Here is a 25321-nt window from a genome sequence, read left to right on the forward strand (position 1 = left end):
TTAAGCTTATTTAAGCTTTAAAAACGTGGCTGATTGCTAATAATAGCAATTACAGCTACAACTGACTTGTAACCATTATTTTTCCGCTGTAACGATGTACCGTGTACACGACACGCGTCTCTGGTCACACCTCCTTCTTGTCCCCCCACAAAGCCACAGGCGATACTCTCATCAATCGGCGATAGTTAGAGGACTCTGTAGGACGATGGCATATTACACACGATCTCACAAGCCTAGTCTTTATTCAGATTCTACACGATTTATCGTACTAATCACATTTGTCTGTAATCTTCTGGTAAACCAATAAGATCATGGTGGATAAAACCAAGGTTTCCTTCCTCTGCTTTCAGAAGATTGCTTTTCTACAACAGCATCTCTGACAATCATTTAAGACCTTCCACAGCATTAAATGTATCTATAAATGGATAAAAAAAAGTACACATTCTTTCGTAAATAAAGAATTTGATGCAAAATTTAATTAAAATATTTAACTCCACCTCTTGACACCATCCCATCACTGATTATTTTCCTTTACTTGGCGCATTCAGTAATGAGAGGTTAGTTCAGTTGAAGCCAGCTTGAATCGGTCTGGTAGCGAAGTGAACTTTTGTAGCAAAATGTCAGTCAGTTTTATGCCAGAACAACTGTCCGACAACGTGGTTTGGCAGAAATGGCATTTAAATTTAATCCGGTCTAACCATTCCTCCTCCGCAGATCGAGCCAGAAGTCTCGCTATGGATTTCAGCAAACTGGCAGCTTTGTGGATCGTCTGCTTATGTTTGCTCGGGGACTGTCGAGCCGACAAGCTCAGTCAAGTTAGCACAGAGCCCCAACAACTCGACAACGGTATGTCAGCCGTTCTCTTTTTACCATTTGGTAGAAATGTGAATATTGTTTACACTCGGGTTCCAGACCTTTTTGAGAAAAGGAACCTAATAGACATAATACATTTTCTGTGACCCCAAGCCTTCATCACCCCACGTTTTCTTTACAAATTCCACATTTGTAATATGCAACTACTGTTCTTAATACATTTTACATTTTATTATATATCAGTAACATGTATAATATGAATGACTAAAACCCAAAGGAATATTCCTTGCCCTGACGTACCAGTCTAGTGGGAAGTGTTGTGTTGTTATAGGAAAATAATCCATGCCGGGGTGGTTGATATTTGAATCAGTGGCCCTGCGAGTGGCATTGTTCATACACTCGCTGCATATCTTTGGTACAACCAGAAGATTTAAGAGTGTAATCAACTAGACGGCCTGTCAGAGCTAAAACATCCCTGTCTGTCAGGTTTCCAAGTTGAACTGTGTAAAATGTTTAATGATTTTAAGCACAGCGATGTTAAACACACTGACCAGCTCTGTCTCTCTTCAACATTTTCCGCCATTGTTGTGATTTTTGTCATGAGCTGTGTGTCAAATCGAAAACTCTGACCTTATGTTCAACGGGATTCACTAGATATCTAAAAAATCCAGAAGGCGGTTATGCAAAGCAAACCTTTCGGTAGGTGTAAAGGCTACAGGAGAGATTTTTAAAATTCAAACACTAACTGTAATAGTTTGTTTAACGGAGGTATTTTATTTCTGAACTATGCTAGTGCAGCGTGTCAGGATAGCGAAAAGATTAAAGTAACATGTACCTTATTCATTTAAATATGGCTTGTCTCAATGACTCCCAGTGACATTCAAAATATTAACACACAAAATCTGGTATTTCTAATATTAATTTGTAAAATAATTGAATGAAACAAAAGAGGAGATTTTGTATTTTTTCTCTTGCAAGCGACCCCATGTTTGGGAACCTCTGCTCTACACAGCTTGGATTCTGCACCTGAAAGAGTTTGTGTCGATCAGAAAACACTGTACGTTGGAGTGAGTGGAGCTGTAGTCTGATTTAGAAGTTGTTCAGCCTCTAAATGTAGCCATGCTGAGAATAGACGGGATGCACATTCTCCATTAAGCACACTGCCTTCACTGAGATCATGGCAGTTTGTCAAATACAGCAGGGGCAAGGCATCATGGTTAGGTTACACTTACTTACTTACTTACTCTGTGTTAAGTTTATCCTGAAAGCTAGACGTTTTGTTTTTGCAGTGTAGTGAATTGCTCATTCCGGTCAATCATCTGTTTGTTTCAATGTCATTCAAGCCCCATCACCACCAAGCTGCCACTGTTGGGCCCTTGAGCAAGGCCCTGAACCCTCTCTGCTTTCACAGCTGACCCTGTGCACTGACCCCAGCTTCAAGCTGGGATATGCGAAGAACAGAATTTCACTGTGCTGTAATGTATATGTGACTTATAAAGACTTCTTCTATCTCAGATTGTTTAACATGCTCACCGGCAGCTGAATCACCGCCTTTTGTAACAATCAGTAAGTTTTCCACCACAGGAAAGTCTTCAAGACAGTTTTTATGCTCAGTGGTGTCTTCCTTGTTAACATGACAAGCTGTATGTTTTTTTTTTTTGTTTTTTTTTTTTTCTTCTCTCTCAAGAGAGAAAAAAGAGAGGCTGGTGAGGGAACGACTGTTTATAGCTACTATAATGTACAACAGATAAAAAGTATGCAGTGTCATTCTTTAATAAATGTAAAAATTATAATTTTTGGCAAATTGCTGTGGTGTAAGAGGAGTAAAACACTTTTAGATGTGTTGTTAGAGGAAAATAATCAACTTAACAGTCCTAACAGTGATTCCGCTTCATCACACCACATCACTGATTATTTTCTTATAAGTGCACCGCACAGTGTGTTACTCCGTACTCTGATTTTTCTTTTTATTATTGTATGAGCTTAGTTACACAAATTATATTTTTTTTTTTAATTGCATACTTATTGGCATTTTTATAATAATGTATGTGAACCTGTGCACCTAAACATAATACAGTGAATGATGGACAATGACAAGTGGCAGTATGGATTGATTGATTGATTGATTGATTGCATTGTTTAGGTTTTGGGCCTTTATATCTGATTTTATATCAACTGTAGTATGGAGCTCATTACTGTGGCTTTTATATTTATATTTAGACAACGAGCTTGACCTAACCCAAAAATAAATTGAACCTAAATTTAACCTAATCATCGCATCTTTTTTTATGCGATTGCTGGTTACACACAACCTAAATTCTACTTCAAATGCAGTGACACCCACCATTTATCATTACTCAGTCCATTTCCTTTTATTTCGCAACAAGATTAAACACACAAGCTATCAAAACCTCTCGAGAAATGACTCACGGCCTCGATGATGTCTTCTTCCCGTATTACCGTAAGAGCAGAATATATCTGAGGAGCGTCAGTGACTGAAGTATCATGGCTGAAGTCCAGATTGCTGTAGGGTTTTTCATCAGAAACAGCTGGAACAGAGCCCAGATGCTGAGTGATATTACGACATCAGACCCGGTCGAGGTGTCTATCGCCGGGTCCCTGTTCACTCACTCATTAAAACCACATCATTGGCTATATAGACTGAGTTTGTGATTTACTGGCCTTGTAAAGCACCTGCTTAAGAGTGTTAAAGTTTAAACTTTTAACTTGGTGACATGGTTCAGTACAGATAACTGTCAGGTACGATAGCAGGACTAGGGGAGTACAAAAGAGCCAGATTTGGATAATTAACGTTACCAGCAAGGACAATTATTTAAATAGATTTGAACTGAAAATTCAATTTTAAAAGGGAAATGAGGACAAAGGTGTAAAAAAAAAAAAAAAAAAAAAAAAAAAAAGGTCATTCTCTGGTATTAAAATTAAAACATCATGATGTAATTAACGTTATACTCTCCTTAAGGGAGAGTATTGACTTTAACAGATTAAACTAATATTAACTAAATTAATATAGCAAAAATTTAACACCAAGTTTTACTAATACAACACTCTGTCTTGTGTGGTTATATTAAAATGATAAACTGTGCAATGTTACTGGGATGTTCCCACCCTAAAGTTGATTATTTTCCAGGAGCAGTACATTCTTGGAAAATAATCCTGCTACATTCCACATGTTTTTTTTTTTATATGTATTTATGAATGAGACACTTTTTATCTATTTATGGTTATCATTTACTATTGTGGAATGTCCACAAAACAACTTAGTTCCTGTTATCATTCCAGTCATTTCCTCACCATCCCTTTTTTTCCCCTTTCTATTTATGATAATAAGACTGGAAACAAAGTCATTTTACTGAGAAACCACAAACCATAACTCCTTCATCCTGAAGACCTTCTCTTAGCAGAAAATGTACTGTTACAAAGCGCAGGCACTGGAGACTCCTTCCGTAGACGCTAAGTAATCATCTCCTTACAGAAAGCTTCAACATATCAACAATTATACGGTTTTTAAATTCGTTTATTTTTAGTCTTACATTATGTGAAGTTCATGTGGATTAGTTTTCCCAATGGTTTCAAGCCAACCAAACAAATTCAGAATAAAGGCTGAATTCATTTTTGTATGAGATGAATAATTGTTGATGCAGGATGGACTGTTTAAACTGTTATCAACAATTATCGATTTTGTTTGATTATTTGTTGAAACCCTAGATGTAGTTCAGTTCGTTTTATATTCCTTTTACTTTCTCATAGTTTAAGCTTCATACCAAGTAGTTAAGGATTCTTTATACCACAGCACAGTTGAATTCTCGAATCTGATTGGTCAGAAAGTATTTTGTATATCAGCAGCTCGGACAGTAGTTCCAGCTGTAACATGAACGATTTATATTTGATATTATATGTTTATATTAATATTTTATTATATAGGTTTATATTAATCCGCTCGTTCGAATACAGTACTGTGTAAAAGTCTTAGGCACCCTATTTTTTTGTTTAGTACAAACTTTGTTATAGATTTTTATTTTCTGACTTCTACATTATCTAGTCAGTACAAAAACATTTTAGATTCCAAACATTAGTTTTCCATCACAAAATTAAATGTTACACAAAAATGTTTGTATGTCAGTAAAGAAAGCAGCAGATTACATAAGAGACACTTTTCAGATAAAAACATAATGAAGGCTGCTGGGTTTCGCTGCAAAAATAAGAAGCGAGTCGACAGTCAAAGTCTCCAGAAGAACTGTGGCTGCTTCTGCAAGATGCTCAGTAACACTTACAGCTCATTTCCTTATAAAACTGCACAAATTGTTCCTGAGACTAATTTTTTTTTAAAACGAAAGGTCACACCAAATATTGATTTTGTTTCAATATTTACTGTTTACTGCTCTTTATAGTATTTTTTTAAAATATAGAAACATTTAATTTCATGATTTTTGAAGGCATCTTTGCTCTACTGCATTTCTTTGCATGTGCCTAAGACTTTTGCACAGTACCATATTTTATTGTTTCTGTAATAACAGCTCATTCACAGGGACTTGTGCAGCGGGCTCTCTGCGTAATCGAAGATGTTTAACAAGGTAAAACTTACAATCGTTGATGTGGTGAAATTTTTTTGTTAAGAGACATTTATTTAACTTTGTAACAGTCACAGTGCTTTGGAAAGTTTCCCAGCACGGGAAAGTCTTCAGGACAGGAGTTTACACTTTCGGATTTCTCAGTAAAATGACAAACTGCATTTTTAGAGAGGGAGAGTGAGGGAGAGTGAGAGAGGCTGATGAGGGAACAACTGTTTATCGCGGCTATAACTTAAGTGAAAACAGGAACTAACTTGTCTCTTGGATGTTCCACAGCATTAAATCTAACTGCACACTGTTAAAATGCACAACCTGCTGTTCATTAATAACTTAGACATTGGAATCGTTGGTAGATCGCTGTGGTATAAGTGGAATAACACACTCTAGACCGTGCTGTTATACTCCGCATTGCATTGAGCTGCATCACAACACCCTTTATTGCATTATTTTTGTATAACTGCATCTTGTGTTGCCCCTTTATATATTTTAGTATCTGCAGGAATTTTAATATTATATTTAAATTTATATAAAACACATCTCAAGTGATTCTTACTCTGAAAATTAGGCCTACTCATTAATATTCATAAGCAGATCTCTGATATTCATTAATATTCATTAGCTGACTCATGTAAGTCCCAGATTATGGTTTTTGCTCTTCGGCTATATTTGTATAAGCCTGAGAAATATCCTGAGAGAGCTGCAAGAGATTGGAGATGTTTGAGCCGTAGGATTCGGGGTCAGTGAGGTAGCGTTAGCTTACTCTGATATATTTGCATGTACAGTGACGGGAGGACCAAGTTTCATGTCAGTACAAGCAAACGTATTCTTGTTGCTTAAAATCGCTGTTTAGTAACATGTTGTTCCAAACCTGAAAAGAAGTGTGCTGAATGATTGATTATTCACTGTTGCTTGTAAAGACATGTGCCACAGCAGCCTCGCTCACTCTCTGACCCACAAACACACACACACACACACACACACACACACACACACACACACAAACAACAAGTTTTCACCAATGTCTATTTTAAGCAGACAGAAATTCAACTAAAAAAGTGCTGATGAAATGGCCATGATTTGATTCTATACGATAACAGATTTTCACACACCAAAAAAAAAAAAAATCCCTATTGTTTGGAAATCACAAGTTCGAATCCTGACGATGCTACAAGCATCCTGTCAATCACAGCAACACTAGCCAATCGTAGGTGTTTGTGAATCATGTATGCAGAAGGGGGCGGATAGCACTTTCCTTCATGTGTGTTATGCTGCCCTGTGACTCAGCAGGAGCAGCAAATTGAAAAGATGTGGTTGGCTGGCGTCACGTGACTCGGAGGAAGCATGTGATTGCCCTCCCAGATTGGTAGCTAGTGGGTGGGAAGTAGCCAAGACTAATTTAGGCAGAAAATCAGATGGGGAAAAAAGGAAACAGGAAGTCAGGGGGCATATCAATGGCTTGATCAGTGGCCTTTGAGATTTTGTCATGTTTGGTTTTCCGAGATCACCGTGTCTCGGATTGGTACTGCATGTAAAATAACTGAGCAGCTTGTGATGATTTTGGAGAGCAGCCTTACAAGTTTGATCTGAGATCAAGATTTTCGAGAGGGAATAATGACTGTCAACTCCAACTGTCTTTTCAACACACGTGATTTAGTTTGGGAGGGAAATTAATGCGTGAGAAGCGGCTACTCATGTTCAGTGTTAGTTATCAGCTACTCTAGAGTGACACTAATAGTGTGTTTAATGGGGTGGGACAATATCCTCTAGAGGGCATTTGACTGGATGAAATTGGACAAGTACAGAATGTCAGTCATTTGTTTTTTCCTGTAAAAGTAAAATAAGAATATTTACAAAACACTTTTTTGGTTAAGTTTTATACACTTGTGCCTGCAATCCCAAGAGACTTGTACAGAAATCTCAAACACCTATTTTGACGTTTTAATGATATAGTTACTGCTTTCTGATTAGCAGTTATCACTCCTTCCTTCACACCGACGCTGTTACGCCTCCGCGTCAGGCTCGTCCGTGTGTCTGCCCGAGATTCTCATTAGTGCGATATCTCAAGAACGAGTGGTTGAATGTTTGTAGAAATATGGAATTATCATTGAAACCAGCAGATGAACTGATTACATTTTGAACTCTATCCACACAGGGTCAAGGTCACAGCAAGGTCGACTGACTGAAACTGATTTTCTTCAACATCTTGACCTTAATGTCGAGTTCCACTTGTTTCTATGCATTTATGTTGAGTTTTACTTGTTTCTCCCTGAGAGAAGTGCTCAGAGATTTTAGTATCAAGTGAAGGATCTCTGAAAGCAGACTTTACCCATTTGAAGACATTAATTTGATTTGCCTTTTTCCATTCACACTTTTTTTTTTTTTTTTTTTTAACTTGTCAGTTTGTCATAATTTTACATTTGCTAGCTAGTATTAAATCAGCACAAATGTGTGCAACTTTTTTTTTGTATAAACTAAAGGCTAATCACAGTAAAGTACAGTATATAGCAACAGTGGACAATATGACAGAAATATCACATCATGATACTTTTGTAGCGCAAGACATTTCTACAGTACATGATATCTATTATAATATGTAAGTTGACAGCAAAACAGTAGTGTTGCGTTAAAAAGGACTGAAAAGCTGAGTTTGATACTTACTTACAAATAAATTATTCAACTCTGAAAATGAGGAATAAAGTTCAGAATAATACATTATGTAAAGGTTTACAGTTGTACAATCTTATCGATCCAAAGTTGTTCATTAAAAAAAAAAAAAAAGATCAAAACAGAACTTTACAACTTTACAGAATTTACAAGTTTTTTTATTTTTATTTTTTTTACAAGTACAAAGCTTTAATTTCAAATCAGCTACTTCTGGTCAGTTTGTAATTATAGGATGCTGTAAAAACATATTGCGATTTGAGCAATATCTCCAAAAAAGTGTACTGTGATATGAATTATCTTAATATCGGTATTATGTTGTCATAGTGTCCAGAGCTAGTATGTAGATGTTTCTCTGACATTAAGAGTCTGTGATTCTGAATGATTTGTAAAAATAGGTAGAATTCGTATTACATCTTAAGTGAGGTACAGAGTTTATATTTTCTTAGAGATTGTGCAACTTAGAGTTTAAAACCATCCATAATACAAAAAAGCTGTTTTTTATAATATAGCCCCTTTAAGAATCTAATGTATATACCATATTCTTCTAACAACACGGTAACAGGAATTGTTTAAAAAGTTGATTTGTTATAAAATCAGTATGTATAGTTTGATATGACATCGCAAGACAACATCGTAGCTTCAGTAGTTAATGAACTTTTGATAGTGAAGGCCAAATATGAGTAGCTGAACTAATATTATTTAATGCTAATATTAGTAATAAGTTCCTATCTTAATCTTTGAAAGCCGCTGTGATAAGCAGCGTATCATTTTAACGCCTGTCCAGCTGTAGACTGCATTATGATTTTAAAAGCACTGTTTGTACTTGCACACTTCCTTTGCAATCCATCTCGACATGTCAGCTGTGTAGTGGAGGCAGTTCTGCTGTACTTTAGAGAAACTTGGCTCAAAGCGTGTTTGATCGCATCCAAGATCTCTGATGTTTCCCCGAGAGCCTCGTCCTCTTGTCCTCATTTGCCTTTTGAAGCAGATTTTTATACTTTTTTTTTTTTTTTTTTAATCATTTTTGGACTTTAAAACTTTTTTAAAACTTGTTTAATACTTGAATTAGATTTAATTTCTAAAAAGTCAGAAAGTTTGAATTGTTATTTTAACATTGATTTAAAACCTGAATTTTAGAATTAAATTAAATAGATAGAAGTTAAATAGATTTATTACGTTTAAATAAATTAAATAATTTTAACTTGATTCAGATTTTTGTCTTTTTTTCTTTCTTTTCTTTTTAAATGAATTTTGACATAGTGCTTACCTTTGCATTTCCCTCAGTATTGTGAATTAAACTTAGATCTTATCCTGACTAAAACATTTTGGTCTGCTCCACAAAAAGTCCAAGAAACTCAAGATTCTTTTAATAAGACATATTTATTGAAGACTTTGTTAAAAAACTGTTGTCTGAATTGAAAATGATGTCCGCTATATGACCAAAAGTTTGTAGACACCTTGTAGGCACCCGTATGTGGTTCTTCTTCAACATTTACCACAAAGTAGGAAGCACACAATTGTATCCAGCTCATCAGTCCAAATCGTCCGAACGTTACACGCCATTAAATAATAATATTGAAACCAGTGTTAGCATTCGACAAAACTGCCTTACATGAGAACATTTTTTGTGTTTATGATTTATATGTTCATTTTTATTTATTTTCCTTAATGGTGCCAGTAATTCTGGAGCTGACTGTTCACCAAGGAGTGAAAATAATTTCTTTTTGTTTATTAAATGATTTATAGCTAAAACTCTACTGGCTCATAGAGTATGTTTACATTCATATAAATAATGAACAGAACACAAGAGTTTAATTATGATGATGAAGTGGAGAGTCGGTGAATATGTGCTGAATTTACATTCTGTATGAATTTTATTTAGTCGTAATATGAAATATCGGTTGTTTTGTTGTTGTAAGAAAAGCTTGGAATATTGTAGCTAGGTTTGTAGCTTTGTATGAAGAACAGTGTATGAAAAAACCTTACCGGCCTTTGGGAATATCTGAATTTAGTCCCTGGAGTGTTTACAGGGACGCAGTCACTTGGTCTCAGAGCGGAGGGCAGATTTAAAAAAAAAAAAAAAAAAAGTTTGTAGGCTTAAAAATAACTTTGTCTTGACATATTCGTGGATTCACTGCTTTGAAATGCATCATGGTGAAATATCACTCTACAATATCAGCCCTATAATGAGCTTAAAGGTGCAACAGTTGTTTTTTAAAATGTCTTACTTATACAGTTAAACTGGAGGATATGTAAAACATGATATAATACGAAGGGTGAAGCCATGGCCTCAGCACAAGTGTATTACGTGGCTGAGAAAACCCGTTTGGAAAACTGATTTTATAGAGACTCTGCTCTACTGGCCACCGTAGATCCTGGGGGCGGGGCTTCGTGGGCATGGGTGGGAACGGAGGGGTGGGCCCAAGAAGTAAAAATAAAATTATTCATATCTCAAATGCATCTACTTAACTGTTAGGGACATAATCTAACCTAATGCACATTTAAAGTCTTGGGTTTTATTATTTTATTTTACGTTTTAATTTTTAATGACAATTACAAACTGATTTGAAACACATTTGAGATCTAAATTTAAAATGTTTACATAATTTAATACTTTTTTTTTTTTTAAATACAGTGTGTTTTTGTAGACACTTAACAAATGTCCTCATGATTTTCAATATGTTATTTTTGTCATATCACCCACCTCCTGACTTGCCATTTTAACTGACAAGAAAATTCATCTCTTTATTCTTTCGAAAGTGAAGAATGGCCTAAAGATGTCTACGGATGAACTTGCTAAAAACATTTTACACTCAAGCCTCAATCATCGAACATGTGATAATGTTGCTTTGATGCTGTAGATTTAAGTTAACACTCTAATGAAATCAGAAATGACCCTGATGCTACTACTGAAGTTCCTTTCAACAGACTTAACTCTATAGTTATAGAGGAGAAATGATTTATAATCAGTCGAGCCTGGTTCTTTTCAAAGTTTATTCATCATGGCATCTCAGGGAGCTTTTCTTATCCACTGTAGGTTCTGGCTTGCTCATTAAGGATAATATCTATATCCGGATTTCTTAAATCTACATCCGGTTTTCTGTAAAGCTGCTTTGAGACAATATCCATGGTTAAGAGCTATATAAATAAAATTGAATTGAATTGATTTAAAGAGACATGCTGGCATAGTGTCTACACTGGCCTCAAAGTTTTTTTTTTTTCTTGCCTTATATGGGCATGTAAAGATATTTTTAAATTGCTCTCTGTGTAGAAGTTTCTAAAAATATGTACTGCACCCTTTTTTTACTGACTTGAGAGACCTCGTCATAACCTCTAGTAGATGGCAAGTTAGTTAATTGCTACTGGGTCACACCTCGTGTCAAATCTAAGTGAGTGGAGCTGCTTGCTCTGGCAGGACGTTCGAGTGTGTTCTGATCCCTCAGGGTCATGTTTCTGTGAGCAGCGTAATGTCAGCTGTACACCCCGGCGGAGAGCTCGGTCTATTTCCGCTCTGCGCGCCGGCCTTCATGCCCAGGAAATGCAGAGGAAAGACTGCTGATCCTCCAACTGCTGCTCATTTCATAACAGTGACCGGTCAGAGAGCCACCTGTTACACGAGATGCCCTTTAATCCTGTAAATCACGAGATGCCCTTTAAATCCAGAATTAGTTAAACTTTGTTTCTATCTCAGCGCTGTTGAATTTGCGATTCTGATTGGTCTGACAGCGGTTCAGCTACAAGTCACAGGGTTGTATTAATGCGCTCATTCTGATACGTGATTGTTTCTATAGTAACAGCTCATTCACCAGGGCCTTTTACACAAGAATAATAATAAACAGATTAAAATTTGTGTTATTTACCAAAGGAAGAACAGAGAGTTGTTGAGATTGCGAAGTTTTCTGTAAGGATAATAAGGTGTAAGGTTAGCATTTATGGAAGGAGTCTCCAGTGTCAGCAGTCACAGGAAAGTCTTCAGGACAGAGGAGTTTACTCTTTATGGCTTCTCATGGCTTCTCAGTACCATGACAAGCTGTGTTTCTTTGTCCTGTTAACTTTAAGAAAGAGAAAAAAAAATGTTCTAATGAATTGAAATGAAATCTTTTGCCAGTGGCTGTGGTATAAGGGAGACAAAAACACTACGAAAGTGCTGTTATAAGACACTCTCTGAGTGTTTTGTTTCTTACATGCCACTTTAGACTAGTTTAAGCTCATGGTTTGATGGTGGTTTATTAAAGAAAAATCCTGGGGGTTGAGGATTTCATATTTAAAAACACTCCGCTGTAATGCTTAGTCAGCGTTGATTTTACATTTACATGAAAGTTTTAAAAAATTCCCTTAATTCCCTCTTCTGGTTGATCAATGGTCCTTCAAGATGTTCTTTATATAGATATCACTTCCTAGCTTCCAATAATGGTTCTACTTTAAAGCCCTTTCTGATTGGCAAATATTTTTTAAGGTTTACCTTCCAGTAGACAAGCGAAGAACCCTTGCAGATTTTAGTTCTGACCTTTTTTTTTGTAGAAGGGTGACTTCAGAGTGACACTCCGCTTATGATGGGCCACATAACGTCCCGTGGTTACAAAACAGCTGTACAGATTTGCTGTCTATAAATAGGAGACGCCTAGTTTAAGTTAATACCACGGCTAAGTCTATATTTAGCCGCCTTTTGCTGTTTGTTGTGCGAGCTCCAGAGCTCGAGTACCAGATCTGTATTTCTACAAGGCTCTTTAGAATACACGGATATTCTAAGATGATTATGGATGTTCTCACTTGGACAGCCTAATGATTCCACTTGCTAAAAACTATGCTCAAGTCTCATTCATAATAGAGTGGATTACTTCAAAGTAAAAAATGTACTGAGATCATCAGTGACCCTGATGCTTACACTAAGGATCTTTCCAACACATTTGAGGTTTAATATTGTAAATGTACTACAGTTCCACCAGTAGAAGAGTAAGGATTTATATTCTGACTATCTGTTGTCACCCAGAAGCGGGATGGATTCCCGTTTGAGTAGAGGTGTATAGCCGATATCTTCAGTACTCCAGTACGAACTAACACACATTATACCATATACAGTTACATGACCACATTATAAGAGTCAAAAAGAGCTCCAAGAAACAGTTTGTGGAAGTTGGGCATTTTAACCAACTTTGGAGCTCTATTTCTTATTAAAATGATGCCTCAGGTAGGCTACAGAGCACATTATGTTTCAGTCAATCATTTTATCAGAGTCACAGACTTTCAATCTAATTTTTTGGGAGAATTTATAAATGTGTTTATTTATTTTTAATATATGGTGAAACTGTAGTACATTTTGTTTTTATTTGTTTTTTATTTTTTGTTTTTATTTGTTTTTTTTTCTTTTTATTTAATTAGTTTTATACAGATAAAAATGCAAATTGTTTTGCATTGTTTATAATTTGGAATAAAAAAAAAAGATCTTTTCAGTCTTTTGAATTAAGAATTTGTCTTTATTTAAATTTTGTTCAAAATATTCTGAGACTCGAATCGTGAAGACAGTATCTTTTGAGTCTGGTTCCTCTCAAGGTTTCTTTCACATGGACGAAATTGAATTGACTTTAGAAGGCTTCTTATACTTGCACATGATCACTTGTCATTAGCATAAAGCAATTTCTTTTAGGCTGTGAACGAACAAAGCAACAGGACGTCCAGGGTCACTCGGCTAAAATGCTTCATCAGGCGGCAGTGTTTCATTCCCCATTGGCCCAGAATTATCATTTCGCTTTAGGTAGAAGGTGTTGGATTTATTATGTTCCTCCATCGATCATACACATGAATGATGCTCAGTGTAATTGAATGCTGATTAGGAAAATGTGCAGCCTGGCTTTGTTTTATTTCTTCACCCCCACCGTCTGTCTTCCTTCCAGAGCTGTGCCGCATCGACGAGCCCCTGTGCCAAGACGAAAATGCCATTCTCAGTTTCGAGGCCATCCGGAGCATTCACAAGCAGATGGACGACGACGCTAACGGAAACGTGGACGTCGCAGAGACGGATGGGGTCAGTGCTTTGCTTACGAGAAGTCTGCTCTGCTAAAATTCTAACACAGATGCTGCAAAGTAAAGCAGAGGTGTTTACTAAATTATTCATGGCTTTTGGTCCGTGTTCAGTGTTTATATGAGGGAGGCCCTATTTTTCTTAGTGCTCTTCTGTTTTATAGCTTTCCTCTGGCTTCCTCCCCTTCCTTCCTTCCTTCCTGTTTGGGTCAGAAAATGACATTTCTGTAGAAAGTGGTTATAATAAACCCAAAAATATTACTGCAATACTCCATGATTTTTAATATCATGAGGGGGATTCTATATATATTTCAGGTTAAGACCTCGCTTTCAGCTACTAGGCCAGAGATGCCTGCCACTCTTTTAGTACAGATGCAGATCACTTTTCAGTGAATACATGTGAGGTATGCTACGACTGTTACAGCATCACATTTTCACAGTCGTCTTGCTCGATTTCGTTTTTTGAATACCAGTTAAAAAGCAGACCTCCCAAATGAGTCTTCCCAGATTTTAATCCCATTTACGGCGCTTGCGCTCTACGTGTTTACCCTAGTATAAAATCAGCTGTAGAAATAAACCCAGGTAAGGCAAGCCAGAATTTGTTTTCTGAAATGTCACGCTGTGCTGTTGGGTGTCAGACTCGGATGAGTGTTCAAAAACACATTCGTTTTTACCGCATGCTGACGAATCGGACACCTTTCCAAGCCAACAGAAGACGGCTGCTGTTACAGACAGTCAGGAGGTACAACTCGTCTGAGGAGCTCTGTCTGTCATATCCGTGAAATTTAGAGTAACTAAGAATTTAACAGGCTTAGCTTGCTAGTTAGCTAATATTCCTAATGTACACTGCTTTAACAAATCTACGTAGCTCGTCTAAAATCTACATCAACTAGCTAGCTAATGCTAGGAATATGTTAGATAGGTAATGCTAGAACTAGCTAGCTCTCTTTCAGTGTTCTCTTTCAAATCATTCACATTCACAACATTCTCACTAACGTAGCTTCTTATCACAAGTGGTTCTTATCCACTGATCTAGATGACGTTTTAAAGGACTTGTCAGAGAAATGATGCTTCTGGGTTTTTTTTTTTTTTTTTTTTTTTTTTTTTTTTTTTTTTTTTTTTTTTGGGTAAGTTATTGAGTTAGAACAGATACAGCCTACATATAGGTCATGATCATTTGACCTACAAATTAAACGTGTGTGGCCGCAACCACTGCCAAATCAGCTTATAATAAAGGTCAGAACAGCTTGTATTAAACTTAGGTGTAAATAATATGCCTGGAATCTTCGATTTATACAGAGATCACTTATGCCTCGTGAATCAAACATAATTACCACCTTAGTTCACTGACCGCCATGCTTAAGACATGTCTGCAAATCATATTTCTTCCGAATCTTTAGACCGTGCTGTACAAACCACAATAAGATCTCCACCCATGAAAGTGAATTAAATGTGAAAGTTAAACAAAGGATAAAATTGTTTAAAGGTATTGTTCCAGGGTGTGTGTGTGTGTGTGTGTGTGTGTGCTCGCTCTGATGATTATATTTCATAATATGTTTTCCTTTCATGTTTACTACCTGCTTGTGTGTTTATAAATGTTGTATGATAACCACGAAATTTCTTTTTTTTCCCTCCCCTAAAAGATCTGAAGAGAAATAATTGGATCTTATTTATTAATCTTTTAGTAAAGTTGGGTGTAAATGTTTGCGTAAACCAAACTAAAATTTTCTGCCAGATTTACAAAAGTTTCAGAAAGCTGATTTTCTTCGTACTCGCATGCGCATATTGATCACCCGTTAAGTGCAAAGTGCATTCCTGCTGCAGCTCATTTGCATTTAGTGACACCCACAAAACTCCATAAAAGGTCAAGTGCACAGACAGCTGGGGGCATGAAATGAGCAATCAAGGTAAAGGCTGAAAAGCAGAAGTTATTTTGACCCACTTCTTTACCAGTAAAAATATTTATTGCCATTTAATATCTAATAATAAGTGCGTGTGAATCTTTTTTACAGCTTATGGCTGTGCGCATTTCTTTTGCCCTAATTGGATGATTAGTTTTATTTGTCTTAATTTATGGGTTTGTGTTGGTGCCCTTTCTTTATTTTACATTTTCTTTAATTAATGCCAGTGGTTTTTTACAAAATGTTCTCAATGCTACTCTTAGTCCCTGACCTAGTGAACTAGCATGAGGATGTGGTTTTGATCGAGATTCCAAAGCACTTCTATAAGTCGCTCTGGACAAGGGCGTAAACTAAATCCTGTAAGCGTAATAAAAAATATGCCATTTAAACTCCACAGTATATTCCAGACATAAAAGTGCATTCATCCATGCAAATTATATGATTTAAAGTTGATCAAGTCGAGGTTTATATCAGTTAGCCGAGTCTTCTTATGCGTAAATTTACACACACTCAGGAGCATGAGTAGGATACTTTTTTTTTTTTTTTTTAATCTGAGTTACGGAATATTTATGAATACCAAATGTCTTGTGTAAACGCTCGTACGAATGATTTATGAATAAATCCAGCTTGATAAATGAGGCCCAGTGTCAGGACATTACTTGTAAATGTATGGATTAATTTGAATCGATTGAAACTTGTAATTGACGTTGAGGTCAGTGTTAGTGAGCATGGTTTAGACATGGGCCGCTTGTTCTTCAAGGACACCAGCTTGTCTAAAAATAGCTGCAGGAAACCTCGTAGTAGAAAACATCCCCCATGCCCGTGCTGTCGGGGGAATCTGAAACTCCCCCAGAGTTGATCCACCTGATCTGAGCGGTAATGAAAGACCAGTGCCTCTCCTGGCTTCTTGTCATATGAGCAATATGTTGTGGGGGAGTGTCATCTTACTTGAGCCAGCTTTTTCCCATCTGTGCACAGGACAGTTCTGAGATCTGCTTTTGCTTTCTAGTGACGAGGTTGTTAGGTAGCTCTTCAGTTCATTCACTGACCTGGAGTTTGTAGAAACAAAAAGTATTGCCTTCATTGTTTATGTAATGCTACACATGACAGCTTTTAAGTATTTTACGGCACTACCAAAGTGACAGCTTGGTGTTTATTATTATTATTTGGCTCAGTGATGCGGATCTGTAGCTTCGACTCGTTCATTTTCTACGCATGCAACACGAAGCCCCAATTTCAGTTTGAGAGCAGCAAGCTACAGTGTGATAAGTGACCTGAGCTGAGATTTTCTCAACTTTATGCAAATTGAACCACTCGGACAACTTCTCAGACCAATCATATGGTGCATTATTATTCCAACTAATCTGCTAATGTGGAAACCGTTTTATTATGCTATTTTAAATATTAGATTATAAGTAGATCTGGTGATAAAACAGTATAATCAGATCTGTGCAAAAGCTTATTTATTACACTAGCTTGTTATTTAATACTCCATAAAAATAACTAATTAAAAATTAAACTTCATTCTATCTGAATGCAGTATTTGTAAGTTTAGCAGAATAAATTGAAGTCAAAATTTGTGATTTTAATTTAAAATACGGTTAAAAGTGCAGGATTTGAAGGATCTGCCCTATATCCCCTTGGTTGCTAACATTTATTTTATATGGAATTTTTTGAAAGTTGTTGCATTTTTTTTTATTTTTTTATTTTATTTTTTAAAAAATTTTTTTCTTCACTAAACTGTTCTTACGCTGAGTCTCAGTGTGGATGTTGAGCTCTAAAGGTGCGTAAATTCTCACCATGAACTGTATTAGTTTGCTTTTTCAGCAGCTTTTTTTGTTTCAAACAGCTGGTTTTCTTTACACGCTAACGCGCAGTCATCGTTTTCTGTCCTCCACAGCTTTAGTGTTAAGATGTTTTTAACACTAGGTCTTAAAGGCATGTACTGATGCGAGACGCTTATTTGTTTATCTATGATGATATATTATCAATATTGTAATAAATTATATCACGATACACTTTTCTGAGATATTGTCAATACTATGATATTGTTTTATGACTTTAATGTTCTTTAAATAATTACAAACTAAACAGAACTGAATGGAAGGAGCTGATTTTATGTACATTTTTTTACTTGATCTTTAAAATTAACATTTTTCTTCCTTTTTAGAGTTAGATTTTAGTTTTTGTAGGCATGAAATAAAAATATCATCAAACTCTGTGCAACAGTTCCTAATTTTTATTATTTTATTTAGAGATTAATCTGTAAATCTGTATTTTTGTCAATACCAATCCAGTATTATTTCTTTAAAAACCGCAAAATTTTAAAATATTGTATTAACTGACACACTTATAAAAACATAGCTAAAAAAACATGACTTGCACAAAACCACAGCTTTCACACAAATTATTTACATTGCAAATATACTATTTATACTAAAATATAAATATAATACAAATCAGTCCTAACAAATAATTCAAGTCTCTTTTATATGTAAACATTTGCAGTTCCGAAACATCTTCTCCAATTCCAATCTTTTCTATTTGTTATACGATTGAATTGAATTTTTTTTTTTGGGGCTTTGCTGCTATCAGCCTAATAAGGCCCTTGGATTTGGGTCTTAATTTAAATTTTTAAACCAGTATTTTATTTTTTCTCTTTTTCAGCATTACAATTTTTTGTTGTTGTTGGCATTAAATAAAAGTATAGTCAGACTCAGTTAAGTTTTCATGCAGCGGATCTGTTTCACTGACAGTTTATTAGCTAAATTATATATGTATTGATGCATGTCGTATATCGTGCAAATATATTCAAGTATCGTGATGTGATATTTTTGTCGTATTGCACATCTTTACTCAGCAGTGCAACCCTACATAGTCTAAGACAAATTAATTTGTCGAAAGCTGCTGAGGATCGTCTCCTGTTGCCTCACACACCACAAACACAGCAGTTTAATGCGTAACGTGTGCGACACGTGAATCTGTTTAAAACATCATCAGAATTTAAACAGTTTGCTTGACAGTTTTCTTGCAGAAATACAGCTTGCTACAGCAGAAGAGCGGGAATGTGAGAACTAATAAGCAAAGCAATACTGCGATGTGTATTCTCTCGTAAGTGTGGCATTAGCTGCTTTTTTTTTTTTTTTTTTTTTGCTTCTCCTGCACTGAATTGCTCAGATGAGCAGCCAGTCGGAGTCTGGGCTTGGACGCTCATTCATCATGCTTAATGGGCACTAACAAGGATCAGCTCATGCACGTGGTGTATGAAATACTACAAAAAGTATGAATTGCAGTCAGCCACAATCCTCCGACTTCATCCAGTAGCTGACAGTCAGTTTGACGTGTCAGAACTCTTAGACTGAAAGAACAGTGAGGTGAAATCCTTCATTTGTTTGGCTGCTTCACAAAGACAGCCAGCAAGACTTCAGTGTTACGTTTCCATGCTTACAGTCGCACGACATGGCATTTTGATAGCTTACAGCCAGTGAAAATTTACGATGAGACAAATGAATACACTCTAGAGCACAGGTGTCCGTCTCAGAGCCTGCGGTCGACTACAACCAGCCTTCTCATTTCATTCATTTTTATGAGAATATTAAAATGGCCTGTAGCTACTAAAAGCAGTTGTTTCAGCTGCGCAACAGCATTAATTTTAACCTTTATCCAGTGGAGCAACCTGAAGATGTTCGCTCTATCATCTAGAGATAGGGAGTGGCCGGAAATGTAAGTGCGTGAAACTGACCGTGATCTCTGGGTCAGAGGGATAGTATTTCTGCAACTCCCCTGTCAATCACTAGCCAATCGTTGGTGTCTGTGAGCTCATGTATGCAGAAGAGGGCGGGTAGAGCTTTCCTCTTCTGTTTGAGAAGATGCCGTTGGCTGGCTTCACATGTCTCAGAGGAAGCACGTGTCAGCCTTCGTTCTCCCTGTTTGGTAACTGTTGCATTATAGGGAAGAGCTACTGTAAATGGTGGGTGGGATTTGGCCAAATGTTGACTAAATTAGGGAGAAAATGGGGGAAAAAATCCCCCTAAAACAGAAAGAAATGTGTTCACCCTATTGTTCACAGTGGGAACTGGCCAAGAACAAATTGGGAAGATAATGGGAGGAAAATTCCTTAAAAAAAAAAAAAAAAAAAAAAAAAACTTGTGGCAGTTTACATTACCAGAGTAACAGAAAGCTAAATGCAGTTCATGCAATGCAAGACATGTTTACAATAGCGTTATTTGTGTTTATTTTTTTCCTGAAGAAATAATCTCAGTGCTAAAGCAAAAAAGATTTTAAAGCGCCTGGCAACGTGGTTTCAAATGTTAAATGTTTGTCATATTAAAGTATTGATTTGTGTTAGCTGCCGTTCCTGCCCTGGCCTTTGCCTTTGTAGAGTTTTACCTTTACTAACATTTTGTCTTTGGTTAACCGGTTATCTGTCTCTGCATGTCACATCGTCTTTCACCATTAAAATGAAAAGATGGAAAACAAGTGCTGACAAGTGATGCAACAAAATGGCTGCTAGGCTTGTTTTTTGTTTTTGTTTTTTTTACACACTGCTTCTCAGCTTCATGCATTACGAAACTTCAGTAAGTGTGAAGTCTTGGGTTTCAGTGTCCATGATAGCACCAGGATTGCTCCATGGCTTTGGGAGGTATTTTGCACATGACATTAATATGAATCCTATCTACTGCGGTATAGCTTAGATACGCCCAGAATTATAAACTGTAGACGATTTTCAGAAAGTTATCAGTTTGGATCTTATAAGATTTCGGTTCTCATCCCACAGTTCTTGAGAGAGGACCTGAACTACCACGACCCCAAAGCCAAGCACAACAGTTTTCATGGTGATGACCAGTTCATCAGTGTGGAGGACCTGTGGAACGCGTGGAAGAGCTCGAAAGGTACGCATCTCTTTTCACTTTCAATCTTTCATTTTCATTTTCATTTTAATTTTACATTCTTTTTTTTAGTAATTTTTTTTGTTCTTTTTTGCTTCTTTGTTTTTTAGAATATCTTACATCATTTATTTTATTTATTTATTCATCATTTATTTTATTTATTAGTTCATGTTTTTATTGACTTCATTTTATATAATTGTTTTTTATTCATTTCTTTTCCTTAAGTCACTTCATTATTTTTCATTTCTTTATTTAATTGAATTTCTTGTATTTCATTTCATTTAGGTTTTTTTTTCTTTATTTCATTTAATTTCTTTTTTCATTTCAGTTCACATCAATAGTTATGTCTTTATTTGATTTCATTGATAATTGCATAATTTATTTATCCAGGTTCTTTATATATTTTTTTTTTATTTCTTCGTTCATTTTTTCTTCTGTCCGTTTGTCTGTCCATCCGTCCGTCCAATCCATTCTAGTCTATTTCAGAGTTTGCTTTCATGCTGTGATGATGAAATTATTACAAAATCAGTTTACCTTCCTCAACATGCAATGATTGATTTTGTTATAATCTTATGGCGCTTGTTTCGATTAGTGACATTTTATATGGGCGTGTTGAGTTCCCAGCCCGAGCGCACGGTTAGCAACAGCAGAAGGTTACAAAGATATGGGTAGAATACTTATACAGATAAGTAAAGTGGGTTGTAAAAACTAAAATTAAAACACAATATACATTTGTTAGTGAGACGGATGAATGGAGCCGAGTGTGATGTTATGATTCAGAAAAGTTGTTTCTTTGAATCAGAATTTAAAGGAGCGGTTTGTAACTTGATGAAGGTGGTGTTAAGTTCTGGGTCAGAAAAATGTAAGCAGTAGCCTGAAATGAAGAAAGTAGCTGGATCCATGACAATGAATGACAATATTACAGTAATTACAGTTAATTACAGACTAATTACAGGTTTTCTATAGTATTTTTTTAATTGTATGATTATGAAAGGTCTGAATACACTTCCAAAGTTCGAAGTTTATCCGTGGAGCCGATATGTTAGGAATTTTACTGGGAGAATTTTTAGTGTTGATGTGCTGAGTCATGAGTACTTACCGTTTTTATTTTTGGGATACATTGTCCTGTTTTACTTTGACTACTTAGGATTACCGTGTATTTGTATAATTTTGCATATTTCACCATCAACTCATACTTTGGATTATTTGTGTTGGCAAAAAGCCATAGTGTATATACACAGTGTTAATTATTGACCTGCTGGTGTAGACGTTTGCTTCTTTATTTTTTATTTTCTCTGCCTGTACCTCTAATACAAGTGTATCTTTTTGTTTAATTTGAATAATTGTTGATTTAAAAAAAAAAGCTGAAAACTTGAACTATTGAAGTAACTCCTTAACTGTCCTCCAGCAAAAAACAAATTCCTTTTCATCAATCTGAGAGACACAGAGCGATTTATTTAGCTCTGTTTATGTTCCCGGTTTAAACAGCGGCCATGAAAAGCGCACGTGTGTGTGTATTCATTATAACGTTCTTTATAACTTTAGCGAGTTGTTTGTAAATGAAGTGCATCAGCTAGCCGTATTAGCTTGCTTGGATGGAGTAGGGCTGCACGGGAGACGAGCGGGTTTTTGTTTCCATTGCATTTCGCTTGTATTGCAGGACGATGCAGTAGTTCCTCCTCTTGATATTTTCACAGAGCAGTTTGCAGTCTGCGTTGCTTCGATTGCTGTCATTAATCAGAAAATGTGTCCACATTCATGTCATTTTGTGTCCTCTGTTCATCAGAATGAACGCACACTAGGTTTAAGTCACATAGTCACGTATCACCTGGTATGGGAGCATTTTATTTTTTTCTCTAGTATGAGTAAGTGAGACCAGTATCGGTACTAGGATTGGTATTCGATGAATCCCTGTACTACCTCTGCTGTACTACCTGTACTCCCTATAAAAACTGTCATACTGCCTGTACTATACTTCCTGTACTTTCTTGAAAACCTGTACTACACTACCTGTAGTAGCTACACTACCGTTAAACACTGTATTTCCTAGGGCTGGGCAATACGACAACATAATATCAATATCGTGAAAAATTCTATCACAAAACATGTTTCTGGGGTATCATTTATTCATATTATAATAATAATAATTATAAACTGATAGGAAGCAGCTGATTTGATGTTAAAATTTTCCCCTGAATTTCTAAAATTGTAAAATTGTAAAAATTACTTGAATTGTATTTATTTACTGCTTAGAAAAATAAACATTGTCAGCTTTTCACAGATTTTTAAAATGCAAACGCTACTGTTTTGCTGGTTGTCTCTTAGCACTCCTGTATCATAGAAATATCTTTGAGAATCATGCTATGATTTTTTTTTAATTAATTTTTTTAATTAATTTTTATTAATTAATTCATTGTTTTTTTTTTTTTTTTTTTTTTTTTTTTTTTTTTAAATAAAGCCTATGCTATCCATAAAAACTTATACTATACTACTGTCTCTGCTGTATTATATATTAGGCTTGTGCAATACTGAGTTTTCCCTACCATTATTAAAAAAAAAAAAAAAGCAATGAATTATTTAATCATCCAGAAAAGACTGGAAAATGAGCATTTCCACCATTTCAGGTTTAAGGAGAGTAGAGACGGCGTAAGAATATTACTAGCTGTGCGGTCAGGAACTGCTTTCCAAACATGAAACTTAGATTTAATACTTAGTTGTAGGTGTATTATTTTTTTATTTTAGATTTAAATTTTTCTCTGTTTTTTCCTCTTTTGGACCAAAAAAAAAAAAAAAAAGGTGAAAAATGGTTTTCGGCTGAAAGAGAATATATAAATATATATATATATATATATATATATATATATATATATATATATATATATAAAAAACCTTTTTTTTTTTTTTTTTTTTGCTCATGTTCACTAAGCGTGTTAATAATTCTCCAGCTGACCGTGTGTGTGTGAGTGAGAGTAGCACCCAGCAAGTGTTTATCAGGTGTTTATTTGGGAGATAAAGAGAGCAAAGCGAAGTGCTTGGAGAGAAGTGGTGACCATGAGCCAGCCTTCAACAGCTCATTGAAGTGCTGATAATTTTTACTGCAGTCGTACTTTTGTCCTGGTGCCGAAGCTCCAAGGCTTTTTTTTTTTTTTTCTCTCTTCCTCGCTCGTCTCATTTACCCTGCAATGCAGCTCTTCTGAACAGATAAGCCTAGAAGGCGCAAAACAAATAAAAATGAGCTCAGCAACACGCACGCGAGCCTTTTTCGACCTACTGATGTCACATCGTCACCCCTGGAAGCACTGATTCACTGAAGCATTCCCAGTAGACTTTTGATGGTGTAATTCTTGCGCTAATTATTTCAGCGGTCACGATCATCACTACACTTAATATTAAATCCATTAGAATGTTAAGCTGTTAATTATTTTTCTTTCTTTTTTTTTTTTTGTTTGGGTGAACCCACTCAATCAGTGACCAAACAGCAATTTTCTTGCACCACACTCCTGTTGTTGTGATGTGGTGTTGTTCTTGTTGCTATAGTAACCTTGTTTTTGTTTACTCCCCAGTGTATAACTGGACAGTGGACGAGGTGGTGGAATGGCTGGAAGCCTACGTGGAGCTGCCACAGTACGTGGAGGCTTTCCGCAAAATGAGCTTCAACGGAACATCCATGCCTCGGTATGACATCACGCGTGTAACCCGCATGTCTCATTTCTAATGTAGCCGCGCGTTACAGTTAATCAGACAAAATTCAACATCGCAAATGTACCTACAAAACATGGACGTGTTTACAAGGCTGGTGAAGAAGTTCACGTAGCGCACGAGTAACAAAAATAACACAAATGTGATCGTGTTTGCGAGGAAGAAACACCCTTTTTCAGTAAGAACAATAATTTAGGCAGCAGATTTCCGAAAAGAGGTTACGAAGACGAAACGACAAAATCGTCATCGAAAGTTTTCATTGCTCATCACGACTCGTTATGTCTAATTATCCCTAAATATGGCTGAATGACGAGACAATTCGAAAAGCACCGCCCCGAGCATAACAATCAACATTCAGAAATGTCATGAAGTCTCAAATACTCGCTTGTACAACACCGTCACCAAAGTGCAGACGCGAGGGAGGACCACATCGTACCTCATCTGCATTCACTTAGTGACGTAACACTTTACAGTAACTGGAATGAAATGAGCTTCAGTTAAAATGAACAACTCATGAACTTAATTAATAAATAAGTAATGTTAATAAAATAAGTTAACACGTGGATTAATAGATGTTAATGAATTGAACTCATTTCTTTCACCTGCATTAACTCTGTTCAATCCACAATTTAAAATATGTCCAGATAAATTAGCAAAAACTAAATTACCGTAAAGAAGGTGTTCATGTTGGTCATTATGGGTGTACTTTTCCTCATCTAAGGTTTGAACAGCGAAGAGGTGTTGATTA

The 25321-nt window shown here is 36.0% G+C and overlaps 1 protein-coding gene across 2 annotated transcripts in view; it reads left to right on the forward strand.

Annotated features, from left to right (window-relative positions):
• The window catches only part of stim1a (stromal interaction molecule 1a), a 56854-nt gene that overhangs the window by 2740 nt on the left and 28793 nt on the right, over positions 1-25321 (forward strand). For both annotated transcript variants that reach the window (XM_026934762.3, XM_026934763.3), the window contains exons 2-5: positions 715-846; positions 13958-14088; positions 20763-20877; positions 24438-24549. In XM_026934762.3, coding sequence (XP_026790563.3) covers positions 735-846; positions 13958-14088; positions 20763-20877; positions 24438-24549 — 470 coding nt within the window. In that variant the 5' untranslated portion in view covers positions 715-734. The remainder of the gene's footprint in view (positions 1-714; positions 847-13957; positions 14089-20762; positions 20878-24437; positions 24550-25321) is intronic.

The sequence above is a fragment of the Pangasianodon hypophthalmus genome, chromosome 14 (genome assembly GCF_027358585.1).
Source record: "Pangasianodon hypophthalmus isolate fPanHyp1 chromosome 14, fPanHyp1.pri, whole genome shotgun sequence".
Classification (NCBI taxonomy): Eukaryota; Metazoa; Chordata; class Actinopteri; order Siluriformes; family Pangasiidae; genus Pangasianodon; species Pangasianodon hypophthalmus.